The 25,090-nt window shown below is 38.9% G+C and overlaps 1 protein-coding gene across 1 annotated transcript; it reads right to left on the bottom strand.

The window, feature by feature from the left end:
- Positions 1 to 4,200: 4,200 nt before the first annotated feature.
- N4BP1 (NEDD4 binding protein 1) lies at positions 4,201 to 24,409 on the bottom strand. Its single transcript, XM_032195752.1, has 7 exons — positions 24,155 to 24,409; positions 20,029 to 21,788; positions 12,969 to 13,099; positions 12,459 to 12,555; positions 10,601 to 10,708; positions 8,890 to 8,997; positions 4,201 to 6,753 (listed from the first exon to the last, which is right to left on the bottom strand). Exons 1-7 carry the CDS (start codon positions 24,407 to 24,409, stop codon positions 6,417 to 6,419), a joined length of 2,796 nt encoding a protein of 931 aa, XP_032051643.1. The 3' UTR covers positions 4,201 to 6,416.
- Positions 24,410 to 25,090: the final 681 nt, after the last annotated feature.

A 25,090-nucleotide genomic window follows, 5' to 3' on the forward strand; every position in this document is an offset into this window, starting at 1 on the left:
GGAATCAGTGACCAAAGACTTTATCCCGGAAATGCAGATTCTATAAAAAATTAACAGATGGAAGGGGATAACTCTGTACTACTCATTGATAGGAGATGGGTCCTGTTATCTTTCACTCAAAACACTGCTTTTAATCAAGATATTTTTTATTTAATTTATTAGCACATAAAAGGAGAAAAATTTATCTATTATCAAAGTATTCCCCTCTTGACTCTGTCACAGGGAAGTACTGGGAAGTTGCATTTGTCTTACAGAGCCTGTAAACCAGTAGCAGCCAGGCGGGATTAGTACAACGCTTAAATCCTTAACTTCTCTCTAGAAAACACAAAAGAGAATCCTGTGTCCCCAAAACCTATTCCCCAAGCCAACATAATTCGATTAGGTTGAGCTGTGATTTTTTCAGCAAAGAAAGGCTGAGTAGCACAATGTATAGTGTAAGAGGAGACCTTAGAGAAAGAACGATTGCCACATATATTCTCACAGCAGCTCCTAAAAATGAAAATGTGTGAGGTCAGAATCCACATATGTGAAAGAAGATATGTTCTTCAAGAAGTGTGTTCAGACATGTACACAGGCTCCAGACAGTTTAAAGGAGCCAATAGCTACCACCAGACCAAATAGAACAAAAAGAGCAGCCATTTCCCTTTAAACCAAGAACAAACAAACAAAGCCCCCAAATCCTGCTGGCATTCTGTCTACACTTGACCAAGTAATTGTGCGACTTTGAAGTGATTAATCTATTCTTGATTAAGTCCAAGTATGCATACTTATTTTGGAATAAGAACATAATACTTAACATTTTCTAGGCATAGCTCAATCGCTCAGGACAAGAAAAACAACTCCCCAGATCTCTGCCTTCAGTTGTGGCAAACCAATTTTTACCAATAGAGGTATTAAGACTGAAACCTGTCACCTTTAATACAGATGGCTATGGTGTTTACACAGCATTCACAGCATTAAATCATAGACATAACAGGAAACACATCTGATTATCTCTTTTATCAATTAAGTAAAAACAGAAGTACAGTTTTGACCTCTGACACCTGTGTGGAGACTGCTCAGCAGGGTAGTCTACCCACAGCTTGCCACCTCAGTTTAGTACTGACATTACTGTATTCCGTCAGGGCTACCAGAGCAGACAGCATTGACATTTAAGCTTACCTAAAACACATGCCTACCTTAGAGCTGCTCTGTGCATGGCTGAGGGCTTTGCAGTTGCTGCCTGGTCCACCACCACCAGGCAGGGGTTTGGCTTGTGCTCTGCCGTCCCCTACCAGTTTCCCAGCAGCCTCTCTCCCCTCAGGGTCTTGCATTCGCCCTCGCCCTCACCCTGCCTGTTTTGGCTGCAAAACTGGACCAACACACAAAAACCCATCTCAGCTGCTGCCTAGGCTGCCATATGAGGTTGCAAACCTTCTGCTGAGACATATTGGCCATCGGCCATTTCCCAGCCTTCCTGATTCTTGATGCTCCTTTTCCCTCCCTCTCAACAGCTCACCTGAGGTGAAACAAGATGGGTGCCCTCAGAGGCCTCTCACAGGAGCAGGGCTGCAGTGGTGCTGGTTGTGGGGTGAACGATGCCAGAGCCAGCTGGGGAAAACTTTCATGGCAGTACTGGACGTCTGCCTAGACACAGCAGATACTGGGATGTAGTGGGATGAGGAGAATTTACAGAGGAGGCCATTGCTGTGGCAAAGCTTGGCTCTCAGTCACCACTTCCACTCACCATACTGCGTGGTTTTAGGTAGTTGGCTCTTATTTGTGCCCCATTGTCTCCATTTGAAAAATGGGAATTATTATGCTGACCATCTGTGTGGAACATTTCAGGCGATAAGCAAAAATAAGTAAATAAATAAATCCTTTCAATTCTGTAATTCTTCACATCCTATTCCATTTTTTTCCCTTGTTTTCCACCCATTAAAATCTAAGCATTCTCTCAGATCTGTCTATAAAAAAAAGTGGACTTACATAGTAATATTTACTCTACAGAATGACCCTCTGCATGCTCATTCTCTGTGTTAAACAAAAGGTAATTTACAATTATTTTGTTAACTTATCATTAATATTTTTTTTTCATAGGCAAAAAGAACACATGGGCATTTGCTATATAGCCAGTGAGTTACCTGCTGCCAGCAGGTACTCAAACAGCAAACTTGCAAGTGGACCTATATGATGCTTCTGTGTTAATGCGTAGCAAGAACCCTGACTTTGCTCCGTTCATTTCTGTAAGTCTCTTCCTAGAGAGTTTACCTACTCATATTATGGTTTTCATCTTAACTTTTTTTTATCAAAGAACAGCTTTCACAGATATCACAATATTTTGACAGCTTTTTTTTTTTTTTTTTTTTTTTTTTCATACAAGTTTCCATTAGGAGATACACTAGTATTTTGCAGTAAATACAAGTCTACTTCATATTTTCAAACTGATTTACTTTTTCCTCTTAGGTACAGTCAACTCTGTTTTCCAAGATGATGGGAAAGATGCCTGGAACACACAAAACATTAATGCTGGTAGGAAAAAAAATGCCCAGATACCAAATTATAGGGGACACTGGGAAGCACTGTGCAAGGACACTTGATGGAATTAGCTCAGGTTCAGCTGGAATGACAAGTTCAGGCTCACCATCGGTGTATTATTTGCTTGCAAAACCACATCACCTAATGTACACTTCTTTTGCCAGCACAGAACCCAGCAATACGTGTATATCTGAAGTGTGAGCTATCTAGGATCTGGAACATTGCAGGAAGCAGAGAGCTCCAAGATCATTATTTAGGATTATGGTGGTCCCGGACTGACACATCCAGAGCACAACGGATATCTGAATTGCAATTCTCTCTCTACACAAGGATCACAACACAGCTAAACCACAGTTACATGTTAGTTATCACACAGACAACTACTTGAATGTACTCAAGTGATTGCAATATTTTATTATTTTACTATTGAGCTGGGCAATCACACGTTGTGGTGTGTTTTTTATTTATTTTTTTTAAATCTTTTGCTGGTAAACTCAGGGCTGTTCTGCCAGGTAATTATACCTACCTGGAATTATAAATGTCTTAGCCTGGACAACAAGGAAGTTCTGAGCAGGATCAAAAAACATTCCTTTCAGTGGAAATATCAGTAAATTGAAAGCTGTATTAGCAAAAAGTACCACCTCTGAAAATTAGTTTATTCTAGGCATCAGGAACATTCCAGGTACATTCAGACTTATGGACATCACACTTGGACTTTACCTTCTCCTTTGATCATTCCACTCTGTGAACTTTGTACAGTTGATAAAGGAATGTCACAGGCCAACTTCCATGTGTAAGGAAAGCATATTTTCTTTGCCATAAAAAATTCTAAGAAAAAAACAAAATACACGCAAAAACAACAACAAAAAAATTGTTCTGGTGCCTTTTTAATTATGTTAGATTGAAGAAGGCTTTCCAGGCTGCTGTTCACGCAGGGCTAGTTCTGTTGTGCACTGAAATAGAGGATTTTATGGCTGTTCATATTTCCAGCAAGTAAGTGAAACCTAAGTACACGTGAAAATAAAACTGAAAGACACTGATGGTTTTGTTCTAAGTGTGAGATGCAGCCCTAGGTATTCCTCTGTCATACAGCATAGCATTACAGAAGTTCCATCCATTTTGTTCTAGGAAGATTCAAACCATACTGACTATGGTTGTCACTTTCCCCATTAGCAGAGATGCAAAGAACTCGAAGGCACAACAGAACCTTAGAAAAAGGAGGGGGGAAGGGCAGCAAAGAACCTTTGGCCATCAGTAGACTCCTGCTATCAAATTCAGTCTTTTTTTCATTAATCAGTCTGTACTCCATCTGGGAAAAATGGTAAGATCACAGGTTTTAGATAGCTACTCTTCCCAGCTAGGTTTCTTGTGTCATACAAAAGTAATCAGCTACTACTCCACTGTGCACTTGATACTACGTCCCTCTTTAATTCCTTTCAAATTGGATGTATAGAACAGAAGTGAACAGCATGTTTGCATTTACTGCCATTGACATAGCGCTTGAATTTGTTGCCATTTAGTGAAGACTCTACATATTCCATCAAGCCTCCCATACTGGATAGCAGTCAATGTGGTATTTATCTTTTGCTACCTCTGCAGTACTTTGCAATACTTCAATTTTCTTCTTCCTTCCTTGTGACAAAAACTGAAAACAAAACCATATTTCTTTATTTGTATCTGTGTACGCTACAGGTTTTTTTTGTTGTTGTTGTTTGTTTGTTTTTCAGTTGTGAATATACTGATAAACAAAGGAGGTACACGATAGTTTGTATAGGTTTTTTGTATAGGTTTTGGCCCATTTTCTTGATTCTCCAGATAACTTCTAGAACAGCTGCTTAGGTATTAGATGACCCTATGTCTCTGTGTCTCACGCCAACACAGAACTAAGAATTATCAGACTCACTATCACTGTCCTCCTCAGGATCCTATCCCTCCAGAAGATAAGCCCATATCTGAACACATAGGACTTAGTAGGTGAGCCACTGCTTCTTTGCAAAGATGTGCTGGTCAGAATAATTTTGCCCACCTGACGCATGAATCATCCCCTCAAGCACTCAGGAAAAAAAAATTAAGCTTTGCCCATTTGGGTGTACAACCATGTTCAAATAATTTACTCATCCTCACTATTTTTTTTGAGATGCTGCAAAAATTGTTCCTAATGTTTTTAGTTTGCTCTTGCTGCTACTCCTGTTGAGGGAACAACAGGGCTGCCTTCTATTTCTGACCTCATAATGCATATGAAAAGGCCATCAAAGACAGAGAGACTTTCAAAACCTGATCAGTATTTCCCAACTCTTTTGCACCCAAGAAAACAGTGATTTCAGAACTTAGCACACTACTGAAGAACAAATCACTATTCATATGCTTTAGGGTAAGGCTCAGCATGCCAGAAGTTTAACACAGGCCCTGAACTCCATGTTTTCTTTTCAATTGTATTTGATCACCTATCACAAGAAACCTGTTAAAAGGGCAACGTGACCTAAGTGTGTTCACAGGCACAATAATCTTCACTTTGCTCCTACTCTCAAAAGTCTCACTGGTCAGTTTTTGAAAATTATGTCCTCTTTCCTCCCCCCATTTTTGGGCTAGATCCCAGAACATATTTGAGGGAGTGGAGCTGACTGTTAACTGCATCCTATTAGTTCTGCTCAAGATGGTGTGTCATTTCTATACAAACAGCATCACATTCTGTTAATAGCCAATCACAGCATTCGTAGTTCAAACAGGCAGGGCAAAGACAAACAGAAAACACAGATTGTTAAAGATACTTCAGTTATTCTGAAAGCGTATTGATGGTCAGAAGAATTTCTAATTTGAAAGCAATGTTAACATCACAGATCTTTTAAAGCATTACAAGTAACTTCAACTGATGGGAACTGTGGTTTTAAATTTTCGTGCTGAAACCTTACTTCTAACTACTCTAATATAGTATCCCACAAACTGGATGAACAAGTGCATTTTTTTGATCAGTGTCCACAGACCGAAAAGACATTTTAGCCATGTATACAAAGCTTACTAGTCAGCTGTAATATCAGAAGACTGCTTAGCATCCCTAAGTTCTTCATATAATGTTTGGTTTTAACCACAGCAACATATACTGTTATCTGTCTTGCATTTTAACCTTTCTTTATAGAAAAACTAGCACTTCCGAGTACAGGTCAGTAACCTTGCTTTAGAACACTACAAACCAACAGATGAATAATGCCATCTTGTGACAGTACTGCAACAGTACACCAGACTCCCACACAGCAGATCTTCAAATGGTTGTCCACAGTACCTTAGGAGTATAGACCATTTCCAAAATAATGGATGCAGGCCTAAGGAAAGCAGGTACACGTATACATTATACAGCAGCCCTTGCATCTGGAAACGTTAGAAGGGTCTGCTTGTGTTTTTATGGAGAAATATGTGAAGGTTTGTAAGTGAAGGAGGTACTACTATAAGAGCATGGGTTTTCTAAGAATATCTATACCCTAGATACAAAACAACGATATTTGACAGGTGCATGGCTTATCTTATAGCATCTTGTCCATGCATCTGGAAAACGTATCTGAAAATGAGTCATTTTTAAATCTCTGATATGATTTATCCCCTTAAGAGTTGTGTGCACTAACACACTATTTAAAGTGATAGCAGTTCTTTAGAACTGCTACTGCTTTAACAAGCAATTAAAGTGAAGCAAAAGAATTTTTCATAGAAAATATTAATACAAATCTGTAGTAGCAGCAGTTTTTAATTTACCAAAAACTGGCATCTATTAGCAACAGAACATACACAAAAATACCTTTGTTTATACAAATAAAATTAGGTTCTGAATATTCACAAAGTAATAGAGCAACATTTTTCTTCACATTGACATTCATTGTTAATCAGTGTGATATAAAAACCCTACATGGTATTCAGTCAAGCACCATGGCAGACAGTGCATTAAGATCTCTCATGAATGGATGATCAGCTAGTATTTGATCAATCTTTTGTCTCTGCTCATAATCAGGAAATATTTTTCTCAGGGCTTCTCTTAGCTGTACTGTTTCTGAGGCAGATCTCTGGGGTGGAATTGCTAGACAAGCATTCATGTTTGTTTCCAGCGGAAGCCACGTTGATGAACAATCACTGTGTGCTCGGTTTTTAGGCTGTCGACTGCTACTGGTTGGTTTGGGGACTTGCACGAAGAAAGGTGTCTCAGAAGAATATTGTCCACTGTTCTGTAAAGCTCTTTGTGCTGACAGAAAATCTCTGTGGAACAAAATTAAAGTTTTGGTTAAATTAAGGTAGAGGGAATGCTGTGTCTGTACAACCACAGAAAGAAAAAAAAACCTGCAGCTCTTATGACTTCACTGCTGCTCAGCTAGCTATTGACTGAAAAATGTGTATCCCTTGATTCCAAAAGTGAAGCAAAACTGCAGGTAAAACATTTTTCAGCTTGAGTCTGGCATGCTTAACAACATTACCTAACATTATCTACAACTATTTCCAGTATGCTGTGAATAATAGGACATTTACTTGGCAGAATGAGCAACAGTCAAAGCTCATTTTATGGAAGTATCAACACCAGTATCATTAAGCTAAATGGATAAAAAAAAGATGTAATGAACGCATATACTCTGACTCAGAACATGTGAAAACGTGGACAGACCAGAGGGCTTCAGCTGCTCCAAAAGATCAGTCCTCATTTATTTTGCTCATGACTGAGAGCTGTCAGCTGTGCCCATATTTAGGTCAAAGCCAGGTTTTTCTCATTTAATATCCTTAGCAAGGCAATAAATTTTTCATCAGTTTCAGGATCCTAATGTTAATTATTGAGATTTCATTTCAGACTATTTAAAAAGTTGTAGCTACTCAACACTGCTAAATTTAGGGCCAATTCTACTTCAGACGCCACCAAAATAACACAGAAGCATGAACTGGAAATCACATTACAGTCCATTTTCCTATGACTGGGGGAAACTATAAAAATTACAGGGCTCTATTTTAAAAGCAGTTAGGGTACAACCTCCCACTACTCGGCATGGAACAGTTCTCTAATCGCTTGAGATCCTTCCAGTTTCTGATCTTATGCCCGGCAACCAATGGTGCCATTTATGTTTTCTGTGTCATTTAACTCAGATAGAAAGGTCACAAGGAAGGAACAAAATAAACTTTTTACACTGGCACCTTTTCTCTGTATTAAACAAACAAAATCCAAGACAGACCACCACAGACCAAAATCAATTTCTGGTTCCAAATTTCCAGGTAGGAAACCAAGCTCTTCTAGACTCCTTTCGAAAGGGGTTGTTTCCCCCAATACTCCCCCTTCCCTGCTTCCACAATCACAGCCACCTCAAAACACTGTTATCACTTGATTTTCCTTGGACACAGGCAGCTAAAACAATGTTCCAAATAACATCTCATAAGGGCTTTATATTACAGCTTCAGTACTTTCCCAGCTTTTCCTTTTGCAATTCCATTACCACACTTGCTTTTTTTAATGCCAACATTACACGGTTATCTTCAAGTCAACCTACAGCGTATTGATACAGACATCTCTTCCTCGAAGTTTTTCAATAGCCAATATTCCTGCTTATACTTTTCATTAATCCTGAAGTGCACGTGTTTGCATTTTGTATCACTGATCTTTAATTCCTTCACTTGTTTCTGAAAACCTCTCTCATTATTCTTCACTGTCATTATAATTTCTAAGCTGGTGAAAAAAGAGCAAAGATTGCCTCAATTTCTTGTGCAAAAACAGTAAAACCATTCTCAAGTCTTGGCACATAACGGAGAGCAAATTCATAGTTATGAATACATGCACAGAGTAAAATAATCTTAAGTAACAATATGTTTATTAATATTAAAATTATGAATCAAATATGAATGCACTTAACAGCTCTCCAAAACGGATTTATCAGTACCATACCCTCAAGTGTGAAGTGAAATGCCTCTCCTGTGACAAAGAATATGAATTCAGACTGTTTCTTTTGTAATACCTCTTGTCCCACTATGAATGCCGAGTAAGTGATCAACCAAAGTATTTTAAATACCACCACGCTGTAATTAGCAGGCAGACCACCACATACCCAAACTACCAGTAGTTTTAGGAAATTAGAACACACTGTTTGTATGAAAGCCACCACAGTCAAAACCTCAGAGGAAGTTAAGGCATTTGTCTTACTTATCTTCGTTCTGAGAGAGATGTTGATGCAAATGTCACCAGCACTTTCTGAACAGACTGAAGTAACAGGGAAAAAAACATGTTTTTGTTAAGCAACTACATGCTACAGCATTCTGGTCTGATTTCACTGTACTATATAGATCTAACCAAGTCTTCAAGTGAGCCACAAAAACAGGTCAGAAATCATAACTGTCTCAAAAAAAAAATAATGGTGCTTATACCTAGAACAGCCTTCACTTCGAAGGAAGTCATCTAATCTAGGTCCGTTTCTTCCCAAAGGATCATCAGGAACCATAAATATGTCCCCCGCAAAAGTGTACTGGAGCAACCTGCAAGAGAGTTCTTTCAACAATCTTCACTAACAATGAATTCACCACTCCCCACCCTTCACCTCCAAAGCACAGCACAATCTCTCATAGAGCAAACACTTCATACCACATCAGGAGCTACTGAAGCTTAACTAGTACATACTCACTTTAATTACAACCAGCATTCACTGTCAACATAATTTTATGGGCCCTTATTCCCACTGCACTGCAAAGTACTGAGTTTTTTTTTTTTTTTTTTTTTTTTTTTTTTTTTTTTTTTGGACAACGCATGTTGGGTGACTGCAGAGACCAGGATAGAATTTTCTAGATTATTAGAAAGGATTGTTGGTTTTTTTTTTTTTTTTTTCCTTCAAACTTGTAAGGATCCTCAAACATGTAGCAAAAAACGCTCATGTTATCAGAAAGCCAGACAGCCAGCAAACATTGTTTAGATGCTTACAGTTAAGAGACAAAGAAGCCTTTTTTCTGGACTCATTTTGGGACAGTGAGAAATCTGCATTCAAAGAGACCAGTTCAACTAAAATTTGTCTGCGAGAAGAGGATTTGGTATAGTGGAATTTCCCCAGAAGTAAAACTAATAGCAGATGTTAACACAAGATCTTGAGAAAAAAAAAAAAAACACAACAAACCACAGCCTAAGTATGACGTGCTAAGTATTCTTGCTAAAGTAGCATATGAGAACAGAACCTGACTTGGGTAAAACTTGCTAAAGAAATAGCGAAAATATCTATGTGACTAGATAAGAACTCAAGCAAGTTTTCAATTATTTATTTCAGTATGCCTATGCAGAACCCAGTCACTGCTGTAGATGTATGCTCAGGTTATCAGGAAAATTGAGAGACTAATAGAAAGTTTAGGCAGAGTAACAGAAGACCATCCTTTAATAGTAAATTTAATAGTAAAGGTGGCCTGATCTAACTGAAGGAAAAAAAAAAAAGCAACAACAGAAGAAGTTGAGAAGTTGCACAGGAGAAACTAGAATCCCCAGAGAATCTACAAATTGAAACAGGAATACTTGACAGCTAAGCAAACTTATCTAAACCCACAGGACACAACAATTGCGGGGAAACAGCTGCAGGGATACGTTGCAAGTGTTCAGTATGTTGTTTTGCCATGCCCATTTGTTGTACTACAGTAAGTGTGAGCGATTCTGAAACCTTAACAGTGACATTGTGCATCTGCATCAGCCATTTTATCTCCTTGAAGAAATGAAATGTGTAACAAGAAAGACTGAGAATGGACCTAACAGGATACTACTGTAACAGGATGTGACACTGAACTTCAGAAGGGGCGTAACTTGGCTGCCATACAGACTTTCTACTTACATGAGCAATTAAGAGATCCTTATATGAGCAATTAACAGACATGTATTAGAGGATACATGAATAATAGGAACATTAGGCGACTCAACACACAATTATAAGGCCATTAATCAAAGCAGTGAAACAAACAGTAATTTCTTCATCTCTACCAGAATTGCATCACAGATAACCTTCCTGGGGGATTTTTTTTTATTATTATTATTATTTTTTTTTTTAATTACAGTGCCTACAACTGTAAGGACAGACATCCTTTAAACTTTCATAGAAATCTAAGTAATTACCTTTTCTGAATAATTTCTCTCCAGGCAAATGATTCTGTCACAAATTCTCTGAAGTTATCATTAGTCACAATAACACCTCCAGTTTTATCAGCAAGATGTAATAAAAATCTGTAACATTCATTTCCAAGACAGTTAAGGTAGTCTGCTGTGCTGAAAATCGTTCAAAGATCTAGAAAACTAAATATTTTCACCATCCAAAAGTAACTTATTTACATGAAAACAAACATTTGAATTACCAGAAAATTACTTCATTTTGACCCATTATATGGCTTTAAACAACAAAGTTTTAGGTAGCATTTATTTATTTAGTGCAGTAGAATCTTTATGGAGGCTTTTTTCATTTGTGGGGGGATGGCAAACACCACAAAACCACAACCCCCCCCCCCCAAACCCACAGATTCATCCGATTCTGAGATATCTGTAGACGTACGTTGCTTGCTTTATAAAAGAGTACAATATTCACTAAACATTTTATCCCCAATTTATTTTGACATACCTTCTTTTTTTAACTTTAACGTCTGTGTCCTCCAAGATAGTATTATGCATGTTACTCAATTATTTGCTTTGTCAACATTTGCTAACAGATTGCTGCTACCATTTTGTTGTTAAATAATGACACACTAACTATTAATTTATTTAGAAAAAACCATGATTTTTACCTGTCTGAAAATAGGCTTTTTGCTAGATGTTACTTTTTTTTTTTTTTTTGAAGACAGATGGTTACACTTCTGAACAAAAAGCAATATGTTATCATAACATTCATTTCCACAGTAATCTCAAATAAAATTACTGCACCTGCACAGTATTATACATGAAAGCCAGGTGTATATAAAAATATTAGTGTGTAACCAACTCCAACTTGGCTGCCTTCTACAAACTACTGGGATTGTTTTTGCTATATCATTAAGAGATTGGAGTTCCTCTACTTTAAAGTATAGAGCACTTCATTTAGCTTTTGCATATCAAATTTTGCACTCAGGTACATGATTGTACAATTAACAAAATAAGCATTGCCCATGATGTAAAGAACTTGACAATTCTGCAGTCAGAGAAAAGTATGACTGATTATTAGTTAGAACACTGCACTTGCTGTCATGAACAGTTTCAAAGCTACAACTGCTCATCCGAGCACAATTAGGAAAGACGGTTGTTGAGGGGAAAAAAAATCAGCACAAAACCCCCTTAACTATTTTGTTCTTCTGTGTATCGTGACTGGCAAAATTTGGCGATACCAATTAAATCACTAACACGCCCTGCTACACCCACAATAAGGCCTAAAGCTTGGTAGTGCATTGTTCATTGAAAAATGATTCCCACAGTCTGAAGCTAAACTTGGGTGCTGAAATTAACTTGGAAATTGAATAGCCCACACATTGTTACAAGTATACTGGAACAAGTACACACCTGTATTTATATGCAATAATGACTTCAGAGAAAAAGAAAAAAAATATTACCTGAACAGTAGCTAATTTATGTTAGTGCTCCCCAGACTTAATAGATGATTCAGGGATAAATCAATTATCAATAAAGCATAAAAACCTTACTGGAGAATTCATTTCTTCCTCAACGTAAATCATGAAATTTGAAATGGATTCCCTTTTTTTTTCCTTACAATTGCCATGAGAATTTTCAGAAATTCATGGAAAGTAGCAAACAGTATGTACAAAAATATTATGAGATTTACTTTCTTGCACTGTTATAAGAAACAATTTTATAAATAAAGCTCAGCCTTGTATTGAATGCACAGAGCTCTGTTTAGACAGACTGAACAGCTGCCCAGTACTACTGATCACGAAGTACTAAGCTTTTACAACCATTAGTTGAGTTTGAACATTTTATAACTATGCATATTCCACACCTGTCATCATGAGCAGCAATCCTTGCTCCCAAAACCATCCTTGCAGGGGTTAAAGACAATATTCCAACATCCTGGAGCTGCGTTAAGAAATCCTGTTCTGTTAAAACATGAAACAGCTGTTCAGTTTTAAAAACAAAAGCTTTCCTCTTAAGCTATTTATAGATGACAATTAGTCTGATATAATTATCAGAGAAGATAGGTACAAAAATAACCTATTAATTTACAGAAATGACACTGATAGTTGGAAGATTAGTAATACAGAAATAGAAGAGGAAGATGTTGAACAAGAAATTAAAGGGTAAACAAAAATAATTAAAAGAGGGCTTCCACTTATGGCCTAGCAGTTAAACAGCATTTCAGAGTGCCTCACACTGTATGCTGAAATCAGATTACTCATGCTGAGCAGCCAAACACTGCTCATGCTTTCTTTTTCATTTATTTTCACAGAAATACCCTAATAATTACAATTTACTTTAAATAAAGAAAACATTAGCAAACTATTTGCCTTACCTGTAATGTAAGGATCGCGTCTTGTTCTCCACTGCGGAACAAATACAGTAATATTTCTGTGGCCACGTTTCCAGAAGTAGTCAACAGCTATTGCAATTCCTCGACAGGAGAAGAATTTCTTTAAACCATGACTTGTGGAGGAATGGAAGGAATGGGAAGAAAAAGATGATGAGATTAAGTTCACTAGAGTCTATGAATACAAAGAAAACAGAACATTGCAACATGTAGTTGGAAATTTTACCTTTAAAAAGAGGCTAATAGCAATGGTTTCAAAAAACCTATTGGTTATACATTAAAACTATCAGCACGTATATATGATAGTTCCAAAAGTACAGTCCTACTACAAAATGAAACAAAACCTCTAAGTGGTATCCCAGGATTCTAAGAAATTCTATGATAATCTAAGATATTAGGGCCTCCTTTCCCTTCATTTCAACCAACTCAGCTACTATATTCAAACAAAATAATGAAACTTCTCTGGAGAAAGTTTCAAAACACTGTACGTGGCAATCCTTTTTCCTTTAGAAAGTAAGATGCTCTACTTGTTTTTTGCAACTCAATTAAGTGACTTCCATGAAAATCAACAATTGCCTACTATGAATGATGCAGAGGATGGAGTTGATAACCTTGTAAGGTCCTTCCCAATACGAATTATCCAATTATCTATTTAACAAATGGCAGGAAGTCCTCCTTTGTGTGACCAGACTCCAGGAACTGAGCTTCAAGAGAATAAAGAAACACCTTAAAGTAACGCACAGAAGATGGAACAAAAGCTATCTCTAGAATAAACTCCTACAAGACACCTATTAGGAGCTTACATAAGGCTAAATATATCAGAGGCTAGACTTCTGCAAAACAAAGACATACATAGAAAAGACATTTAGGCTGATTAAAACACACTATAATTGAGAACTGATGGCATAAACATACAAAGCATCTCTTATTATATGAAGAATAGTCCATATTTCATATTTTGAGTTAGATGTTAAATGACTGTTCCAGCAATCACTTTGTAGCAAGTGGTATTCATATTTTAAACTGTTCTTCAATTAATGTGTATGATTAGGCTTATATTAAGCCTAATATTAAGCCTTATTAGTTTTGAATGAAGTCTTATCCTTAAACCCCTAATTTAACCAAACAGGAAATCTTCTAAACACTGAGTTCTCTACAAGATCTCCATGCAAGTATTTTACGGTGAAATTCAGCCTTTAGTAGGATTCAAGAAACCCTTTCAAATTTCTGTACGCACTTTACAATAAATGTATCAAAATGTGAATCTATTAAGATTCTCTGACTGAGTTCAGCAAGAACCATTTTATGCAGAAGGGCAGAAAAATTAGTAAGCTACATCTGAACTATAAAAGGCAGAACATTTGACTTACTAACAGTTTGGGGGGGGCGGAGAACAGATATGCTACACTTATCCTACTAAAATTAAGAGCAGAAAAAAATCTTGTCATCGTAGAGCTTATGATATTCCTCATAAGCCTTCTAGATCAAACCTAAGTGCATTGTCCCCCTAGTTTAGTGTTGGATATCCCACTCTGTTAGCTGAAATGCTTTGTTAAATACTTTTACTATTTAAATGGTTCTCAGCTGGACATCAAGAGATGTAAAGGTCTCAATGTTCAAGTTGAACACGCCTTCTCTACTTCTCCATTCTCCTGTTTTAAACCTTTACATCTGCTAACTACTACATGACTGTATTCTCAATTTTTAAATGTTTAATTTTTTTCTCAAATTTTAAATGTTTTCACGCAAGGCAGTCAGAAAAAAAACCACAGCAGCAGCTCCTGATTAAGCAGCAGCCCCATGATCACCAACTCCCACTCTGAAGCAATTAAAAAAAAAAAAAAGCAAGTATGCTACTAGAAACAATATACTTTCTCAAATAGCATGTAGAATTAAGCTAAGCTGTGAAATGAATAAATACATTAGTGCTAGATAAGCAGAAATCTGATACTTTATTTGAACTAGGTAGGTGTTTGAAGGACAGCAGGTCATCACAGTAAGGTGGTCTTTTCAAGACATCCATCTCAAAGACTGCACCTGTTCCCTAACTGCCACTGTAAATACTATCAGCTATCCAAGTTCTTTAAAAACCTAGGATGACCCTAAATAGGTATTTCTAAAGATAAAGAAGAGATGATCATGGAGAGCTTAAAGCAGCAAACAGCAGATTGCTTTCCAGGACATGTAAAGTCTTCCCTTTGGTTCTGTAATGACATTAAGGAAAGCATGTATCACAATTTACAAGCCATTCTAGCAAAAATTCTAATTCCACCAAATGATTTTTATTCTGTTCTGAGTTTCTTCAGCAGTTCAGTAACATTTAATTTAAAATGACTTGTGAACTATCTGGACACTTCAGTCTACCCTGAAAGATCTGTTTTTAGCACAGGAAAAGAGGCAGTTTTAAAAAATACTTAGCAGTTGGAGTAAACTGGGCTCCTTCTCCTTCAACAAATACTGAAACTACAGTTAGCATTAATATATTAACGTGCAGTTTTTACTGGGCTGCATGTGAAAAGAGAAAAATCTTCAGCTTCTTGCAGTCTTCCAGAGTTAGGACCCAGTGCAAGTGGAGATGCTGAAGCCCATTCAGCCTTAGTCCAAGCTTATGAGCAAAGCATTTGTATCTGCCTTAAAAAAAAAACAAACAGGGATGACACTTAGGGTGCAAAAATACACATGAATGGAAAGGGATGTCCATAACCTCAAGATACTGAGAAGCAAAACTGAAAACAAGTCAAAGCAGTATTGAAAACAATTCTTCACCTTCTAAGATGTAAGAAAATAACGAGGCTTGATTTAACCATAAGGAAGCTGCAGAATACCTACATTAAACAACAAAACACACACAAAAATCAACCAACCAAACAAAAAACAACAAAAAACAACCAATACACAAGCTCCCCTGCATTGATTCAGTAGGATGTTTAAACATCTATCATTCTGCTACTTTTGGTTGGTTCCTCTGCCCACTGCTTTCCCCACCCACTTTTTTTTTTTTCTTTCTGTAAGGAGAGTTTTCATTTAGTTGAGCAGGAGGAAGCAGATGTTACAGAACCATATTTAGGGACTGTCTGTACATCAGTGGGACCCAGCTGCTCTGCCCTTCAGCAGTGATCTCCTAAGTATGCACCCCAGTGGGTACACAAGACAATCCACTGGGGCAAGTGAAGAAAACGTTAGTACTTCAGTAATGCACATATACTTACTCATTTGTCAATGACATACATGCTCAATTTTATTTTTTATTTTTTTTTATTTTTTACTGACAAGGATACACAAACAAGAAGTCTGGAGACTGGTCTCAGCCTTCAGAGCACTAAGTGGGTGCTTATTCACTGCCTTGTTACTTCATTGGTTTTAGATGCATTTGGTTGTTCTTAAAGCAAACGCATCTTCTTAAAACACCATGTTTCATACTATGCTTTATCTTCCGACATCATAAACCTTCTCTGTGGGAAGAACTATACATTCTCTTACAACAGAATGCTGAGTTTAACAGTTTCAGATTAAATATGTAGATAAAAAAAAATCTCCCTGCACTTAGAAAAAAACAGACGAAGAGGATGTGGTATATTTGTTATTTTCTACATGACCCCAACAATTTACATTTCTCTTCCACTAATACACGTTTGGGAAATGTTTCTAAAAAATTGAAGGTAGCTTATGACTCAGTTGTGACTTGCACTTCTACATCACTATTTCCTTAACAACAGAGTCTGAACAATGAGGAAGTATGCTTGCTTTATGAACTGTTTACTGTAACAAGATGCTGTACTTGAATTAAAGCAGCGACGAGAGTAATGGATCACGTAGGGCTTCCCCTTCAAAGCTAGCAAGACTGCTAGTCAAATGTCAGAAGACTTCACTTACCTAATTCGATTAATCCTTCAGTGATTGACTTTAAAAGTTTTACTGTAGCCCCTCACAAACAAGCTCTACGCTCTTTAATGTGTGCAAATCTATTATAAGGATGATCACCACCTTCAATTAATTATTACTTGGTAGGAAAGGTTACTCGTTTGAAACCTTCCTGCACCCCTGCTCAGTTACTCAGACTTACTTTTGACAATTAGTCTATGGCACAGAGATTTCTGGACTAACTACATTTTTTTTTTTTTTATGACTACATTACTATATCCTTGTTCCTTAACTTGCATTTGAAACTAAGTCATTCAAAAAGTATGCTTTATTCTGAATGGGGGACAAATGATGACCTAGCAGGAACATGTGCAAACACATACAAAGCCTATTACCTATTAAAAAATAGGTAATAAGGTATTGTTATATGAAATAAGTTTGAAGTACCAGCAGAAATATTCCTGAATATTTGTTCAGGAATTACAAGGTATGTTACATGTTAGAAGTTGAGACTGATTCGCAAACTTGCTGAAGTAGAAGAACATTAACTGTTCTAAGAGCACTTCACAAAAACGTCTCAAAATTTCAATTAAGCAAAATTCACACATATTATTAGATAGACTTTGTGCAAAGAAAATGAGTTAGAAGTATTCATTAGCACTAACAATTGAGGAAGTCTGGGTATTCCATAAATTCTGGTAAAGCATTTAGGATTTCCAGCAGACTCTTCATAACCGTGAAAGAACAATAACCAAGGGCATCTTTGTCCATCTCTTTGAAACTAGATGCATCTCCCCCTCCCCCGAAAACTGTGTGCATGCAAACACAGATCTGTGTTTATACATATGCATTCATGAAATTATACAAGCTGTCAGCTGTCAAAAATATCAAATCCATTTTAGGACAAAACTTTGACGTTATTTTCTTACAGGATATAATGTTATAATCTCCCTCACCCCCCAAATATTTTCTTCCCCTAAGCAGCATATAAGCCCATTCTTTAAGGAAACTTATCTAATAGCTAGAAATAGATGACATCTTAACCAGCCAGACACATTTTTCTTAGCATAAACAAGCCTCATACAGAATTCCTGGAATCTCCGGTAGTACTCTAGCCTACTATTAGAAAACACCCCATTCAAGAATTAGCATCCTAGATCTAGCTCTTCTAAGACTGATAAAAGGCTCTTCAGGATTTCTGATCTTTTAGAGTAACCTCTTCGTTGGTTTTGGCAGCAAGGTTTCCATTTGAAAACTAATGTTTGTAGTCTGAAGGTTTATGCATGTTTAGCAGAGAAACTTTGAAAACACACAAACACTTAAATAAGTTGTCAGAGTAAGTTTACTCTTACCTATTGTTACATTTACCAGTGGAGCAAAAAGACTGTCAGAGTAAAAAGAAATTTTGGTCTTAAAAATTACCACTTCCTCATTAAGAAGAAATCCTGCATAGAACTTAATACTGCTCACACTTCCTAAAACTATGTTCTAAAACTATGAAAACGCACTCAAAGCAAGCACTGACAAACCGTTTAACATGCCTGTCAGAACTACTTAGTATAAAGAGAAAAAGAACAATTTTCTTCCTGACTAGAGAACAGCAATCAACTCAAGGGTAGTTTTGATGAGACAAAAGTTAAAATCAACCAAGCAAAACACTAAATTTTTAGAGATATAGGTTCTAATTGATTTTTGCTATTCCAGTTGGTTATGACAGTAAACTTAAAAGAAAAAAAGGAAAAGAAAATGTAATTGACAGCACTCTCCAAAGTTGCCTACAATGAAAACAATGGGAAAAAAAGGAAAGGGAATTAGATATCTATACTAACAGAAAACCCCTGCATCGCTGTCAGTGAAAGGGATTTCTTGATCTTTTAACTGGGCCCATTTCACAAGGTTTCTTTGTCTGCATGCTGCCTTGTCAGCCAATCTATTAAAATTAGCAAACAGCCCTGTAATTGTATATTACTGTTTGCATATGTTCTTTCAGATAACAGGAATAATAGGAGATGAGGTACGTGCATGCTCACACAGTTCCTTATTCTGAGAGTTCTGAGATACCTACATTTGAAAAAAAAAAAAAAAAAAAAAAAAAAGCAGATTCAAGCACTAATATGCTAATATGCAATGTTGTCAAAGGACAAGCATGTTACTATTATACTGCCATTTTAAAATTGCAAGACTTTAAAATTGCAAGTAGAAGTGGGGGGAAAAAAAACCACACTTTACTCTTAAATTGTTGGTAATTCATTTTTTCTCTTAGGTGCCAGCTAAGTTAAGTTTCATGCATAAAATTGCTTGCAACAGAGCTCATTGAAATTACTTCGGACTGACACATTATGTATCGAGATGGAACACTGATTATTTCAAGTAGGTAGCTTTAAAAGGGCACACATCAGCCTTCAAGTCTAACAGTTACACAGTAAGACATATTGTAGAGTTAATTGATTTTTCATTTTCAGAAGTCTTGTTATCAAAAAGGATCCCATTTACCTCTAAGGTATAGCTGGTTTTAGATTCCATCGCCCTGTTATTTTTTTCAGATTTTAATATTTGGGTTTCATGTATCTAAGATGTTTTACAAATTACCAATGTTCTACCAAAGAAGAATAGTTTGGACTTAAAAGACTATAGGGTAAATCTTTCCAAGAATATTGCTATCACCAATCACTTTAAACCAAACCTTTCCATATTCTCATTAATCAACTTCACAGCGTGGATGTTTTTTAAATCAAAAGTGTATCACGAAACAATTCTTCTAGGATTAAATGTCTCAACTGCCCTACTATTAGTTGAATTTGTGTATTGCTCTCATTGTCATACAACGAATCAGCTAAAAACTTCTGAATTTCCTTCTACATGCCGTATGTCAACAGTGACTAACTTTCAACAAGTCAGTCATAAACATGACTTATTAAACAGGGAATAAAAACTATAAAAACCTGCAAAGTGTTAGAAATTAAAATGGCTATTTATCTCATATAACTTTCTATTATTAAACTTTCCCATAACTAATCTATGCAGCCATTACCAGTATCTGAAGGACACTGCACAATACATGGACTGCTGATCACCAAGAAACTAGTTAGCAAAAACCTTACCTATGCCACAGCAGCCTCCTTATGCCAACTTCATTTTAAAACTTATTAAACTTTAAGAGATAGCTGATAAGAACAGTACTTACGACATTGCAACATTGCTTCCATCAATAATGATATGTTTTAAATATGGATTCCCAGGTTCATTTTTCAACTCCAGCCTGTATGGCTTTTTGAGAGATTCCATGAATCTTTGAACCCCGGTAACTGAAGGATCAATATTACGTCTGTGTGGTCCCACCGTCTCTCTATCAGGACTCGAACGATGTATTTTTACATGGGCTGTAGTAGATTCTTCAAAATCTGATGTTTGTAAAGGGTGTTGGTTGCGCGATCTCACTTGAGAAGAGCTGCTCTGTCCTAACTGGTCCTCAGCAACAGGATGAGGATTCTGCACTGCTGAGAGCCCTGCAGATTTTTGCTGAGCTGCAGTTTTAGTCTTAGCTGAGACACGTTGCATATCCGAGCTCCCTCTGGCTACAAAATCAACATCTTTTGGAACTCCACACTGTATAGGGCTGACAGTTATAACACCATCAGTTTCTGTATCACTTGACGTTGAACTGCGATTCTTACCGGAGGAGTATGTATCTCTTTGCTTACAGCATTGAGCTGAACTCTTACCAGGAGAAACGGGTTTGCATATCACGATATGCATTTGATCTTCTCCATCAGCTTGTGTACTTGGCACATCTCTTATATTGTGATGTTCATTCTTTGTCTCCTTTGAAGTATGACCGGATTTAAGTACATTTTTACTGCTAGAAATGCCTTTGTCTTCTGTTTTTTGTGAATTATTTGCATTACTTCCTAAAGGAGGATTTATAGTTCTGGGTTTCTGAGATGACAGTTCATGTTCTTTTTGAAATTTTAAGTTTTCCTTTTCAATTTCTTCTAGCAAGGTTAGTGGTTCCACAGATTGTCCTAGAATGCCAATAACTTTCTCTACAATACTCTGGGAATAGCCCATTGTTCTGAAAAAGTTCACAAGAATCTTATATTCCATTTCCTCACTGATATCATCATCTTCTTTAATCAAGTAATTGGGATCATCTAATTCACCACAGCTATCTGAAAGCAAGTCAATAACTACATCCTTCCCAGAAGGATCACTGTGGGAGGTGGATTTAACTTCCTGGTCATTTTCCAAAGAGAATTGCTTTTTAGGGAGCCTTTCCTCAACATCAGAGGATCTTCTTTTACATGACTGCCTTTCTTTAGACAGCCCTGCCTCTAACGAAGGCACAACATTTATGGGAACAAAACTTGTCTCAGGAGCATCAGAAAACACCGTGTCCATTTGCTTTGTAAGTTCAGTTACAGGTGTCCCAGCGTTGTTTCTTGCTTCCTCACCACCTGTTCTTCCATCTCTGTTTGTAACATTTACTTTGGAAGCTTTGTCCTGTAAAAACTCTGTTGGACTCTCAGAACCCGTAAGATCTACGATATTGCTCTCTGCCTCACAACATTCAGTTTGCGTGAGACTTAAGAGTTCTCTTTTTAATGAGCTAGGCAAAATCAGTAAATCCATTGTGTATTTATCTGCATGTGCTTCCACAAATTGTCTAAATTGCTTTTTAATCTCCGATTCATTGTCACTTGGTAAGCTTTCATTATTCTCGAAAAGGTTCACAAACTGCTGAACATGACTTTGAGCCATAACAACAGCCTCTGCACCCCCTTTAATAATAAGCAGTCCTATTTCCAGCACCGTTATATCAGCACAGGTATCCTGAATAAGACTGTTGAGAAACACACTCTGCGCACCAACAAAAATGCAGTGCATGTCCTTTGGGTAGTACTGCTTTTCTTCGAGTTCAGGTTCACACAGTCCCTTAATATACTCCTAGGAGGAGAAAAAAACAGCAGAATGAATACTTATGAAAAACTGACACACAAAATTATTCAGTAACAGACTAATACATTAGAAAATAAAGACAGCACAGCAAATGTGACAAAGTAAATACTGCCAGTAAACCTGGTAACAAAGAGAAGACAGGTGTTAAAACAGATTTCATGGAACATAACTTCCTTTATCACCCCATTCTTTATAAATAAGTTCACTAGAAACTGAAAGTAACTGAGTATATTAGTTATACACACTGTATTGTGTATACACTGTATTAATGCAAAAAAATCCTTACCATTCTTGATTCTGAGAGCTCTTACTATCTAGAAGCCGTCATGATCATACAAATGGCAATGCCTGTACTTGTATCTCAAATTTAAGAATGGTTAACATTTTGGTATTTGCACCAAATTCAACTTTATTGCTAATATTTACAGAGTAACTTACTCCACTGGGCTCCAGAATAGTATCTATGCTGTATACAGAACTGAATAAAAAATTGATTAGCTAGCTTTCAGTTATGCCACCTCTTTTTTTTTTTTATTTACTAGATCAACTCATTTGAAACAAATCTTGATTTTTCTACACAGTCTTTAGTGCAAAGAGTGCAAGCATTTACTATTTAAAAAGACAAGCCAAAATAGATTTGTCATCCCCATTCTTCGGTCAGACAATACACACTGCACGAAGTGTGAGGTGGTAAAGACAGTTTCTGAAGAATTTCCAAAAGCTTATTGAAATGGTATTTTACACTTGTAAGTAGTTATTATGTGTGTTGTTTTGTACTTCTCACTGTGGTATGGCAACAACATAACTAGCAGCCCCAGTAGCATGCATTAAAATATATCCTATCAAAAAATTAGGCTAAAACACAAGACAAAAACGCTATCTGGACTCTGACAGATTACATTAATAAAATACACTTAAATTTAAAAGCTACAAGTGACAAATAAAAACTACTACCAAAAAAATGACACCCAAAAAGCTTAGCAAGGCAGCTTTTCACAAAGCTTTGGAACACAGTGTCTTGAAAAAGCAGATGATACTGACAAGTGATTGAGAAGCTAGTTCTGTGTTAAACATGGACAGAATGACTAGAAGTTTATTTATTTATTTAAGTATGTTAAAGGTATCGCATTATGATTTTTGCCATTCAGAAGTTACTATAGTTAAAGTAAATTCACTGTATTGCCTCATTCTATCGTAGTTCGGAAGTTTTGTCAAAACACTATGCTATTTTTTTTTTAAGTCAGGTACCATGATTTTTCACCAAGCTGTCCCTTTTTGCACTTAAAATCCTATAATGCAGTGAAACCAATTTCTAAGCTGCAGTCATTGCATGTGCGGATTCCCAAGCAGGCTAGTTTTTATTGTCTTTCCTTACTCAGGGAATCTGAAATTCTCTTTCAAACGGAACTGAATTCTCTTTTAAATGAAACTGTAACTGTTTGTTACAAGGTAATGCAAGGCCACTTTCTATCATCTCTGAGTCATATCAGAGTAAAGGTCGAGGCAGAATGCTTCAAGACTGTACTAGCACAAACTGCTTCTGCAACAAATCCACAGAACCGTGTTTTGTGCCTTAGCCATCACACGACAGCTTTTGCCAAAATCAAAAAAAAGAAGCTCAAGATAGGGCCTGAAGATTGCTCTGCACGGAAGTGGGAAGTCTCCCATACCCTTTCAAGTATGTAGACTAAAAAGCATTTTGCACGTGACCAGGAAAAGAAATAAACAGAAGACTGAAGTCATCTGCCGTTTCTCAGGAGGAATATCCTTTATGCAACCTGTAGTGCTTTCTAAAGTCACGAGACTGAACTAAGTCGTAAAACACGAGCTAAGGATCCCCTCCAACACGGGACTTCACACCAAGTCGTGTCACAAGCACAGGCAGAGCCTCGGCCGTGCCTTTTCGTCAGCTCCGCGCTGCGTTACGGAGGGAGCCGTGGCGAGCAGGGCCGGCCCTGCCGGCTGGCGCAGCGCGGACACGCCAGCTCCGCGAAGCTGGAGCCCGGCCAACACTCGCCCGAACGCCACGGCACAGGCGACGTGGGCACGGCACCGGGACACCGGGCAACACCCAGCCGGCCCCCAGCAACTCCCCGAGCCGGGGGGGGAGGAAGAGGAGGAGGAGGAGGAAACGCCCGGGGGAGCCGCCCCTCGGCACGGCCGCGGGCCCCGTGCCAGGCGCCGAGCCCCCCCCCCGCAGCTCCGCCACCTCCCGGCGCAGCCGCTCCTGAGGCGGCGGCCGCGAGCTCGGCCCCGGGCGTTTCTCTTCCCCTTCCCCCGTCCCGCGGCGGCTCGGGGCAGCGCCGCACACCCGGCAGGCCCCGTCCTCGCGGCCCGCCCCCCCCCCCGCGTACCTTGGCGCAGCGCACCGCCTTGCCGCCGCCCGCCAGCTGCACCCAGATCCTGGCGGCGGCCGGCGGCCGGCCCGGCGGAGGGAGGGCGGCCCGCCAGTCCTCCTGCGCCCCCAGCACGGCCAGCCGCACCTCGAACAAGCCCTCGATCCGGCCCCGGCTCCCCTCCAGCAGGCGGCTTTTCTCCGCCGGGACGGTGAACTCGTCCGGCCCCGGCCCCGGCCGGGAGCCGCGGGCCGCCCCGCAGCGAGTCGCCATCAGCGCCGGCCGCGCCGCGCCGCGCTCCGGCCTCGCATCCCGCCGGGCCGCGGGACAACAACACGGGGAATCCCCGGCCGGGCGCACGGCGCCGCGTCATCGCCCCGCGACGGCCGCAGCAACAGCGGCGGCACCGCCCCGCCGGGAGCCGGGCACCGCCCCGGCAGCTGCCCCGCCGCCATCTTGTGGAGGGCGGTGGCGGCCGCCTCTCCCCTCGCTCGGCTGAGGCGCGCTCCGCCTCTCTCTGCTCGCTGGGGCGGCTGAGCCCGGAGCTGTGCGGGGCGCAGGCCACTGCACCGCCCGCTGAGCTCCGCCCCGCGGTGCTCGCCTCTTCTGAGCGCCCCGAAGCTGCCCCTGCGAGCGCTCGGTCCCGGGCGCCCTCCTCAGCCCCGTCACGGAGTCCCCCTCAGAGAGCCGGTCCTGAGGGAGGCAGGCGGGGAGGGGCTCCTCCTGCCCCTCTGCCAGGGACAACCCTTCCCTTCGTACGCGTGCATAACCCAGAGGCTCTGTGTTAAGTCACGGTTAAGTGACGTCGTGAGGGATTTCATTTAGAAAACAAACAAGCCACCGCATGCGAAAAAGTAAGTCATCCCCTGTGATCATAAGGGGAGAAGTACGGTTCTACCCGGCTCCACATCGTTAACACATCGCTAGTTCACAAAAAAGATAGGTATTTACTTA

The sequence above is a fragment of the Aythya fuligula genome, chromosome 12, assembly GCF_009819795.1.
Source record: "Aythya fuligula isolate bAytFul2 chromosome 12, bAytFul2.pri, whole genome shotgun sequence".
Classification (NCBI taxonomy): domain Eukaryota; kingdom Metazoa; phylum Chordata; class Aves; order Anseriformes; family Anatidae; genus Aythya; species Aythya fuligula.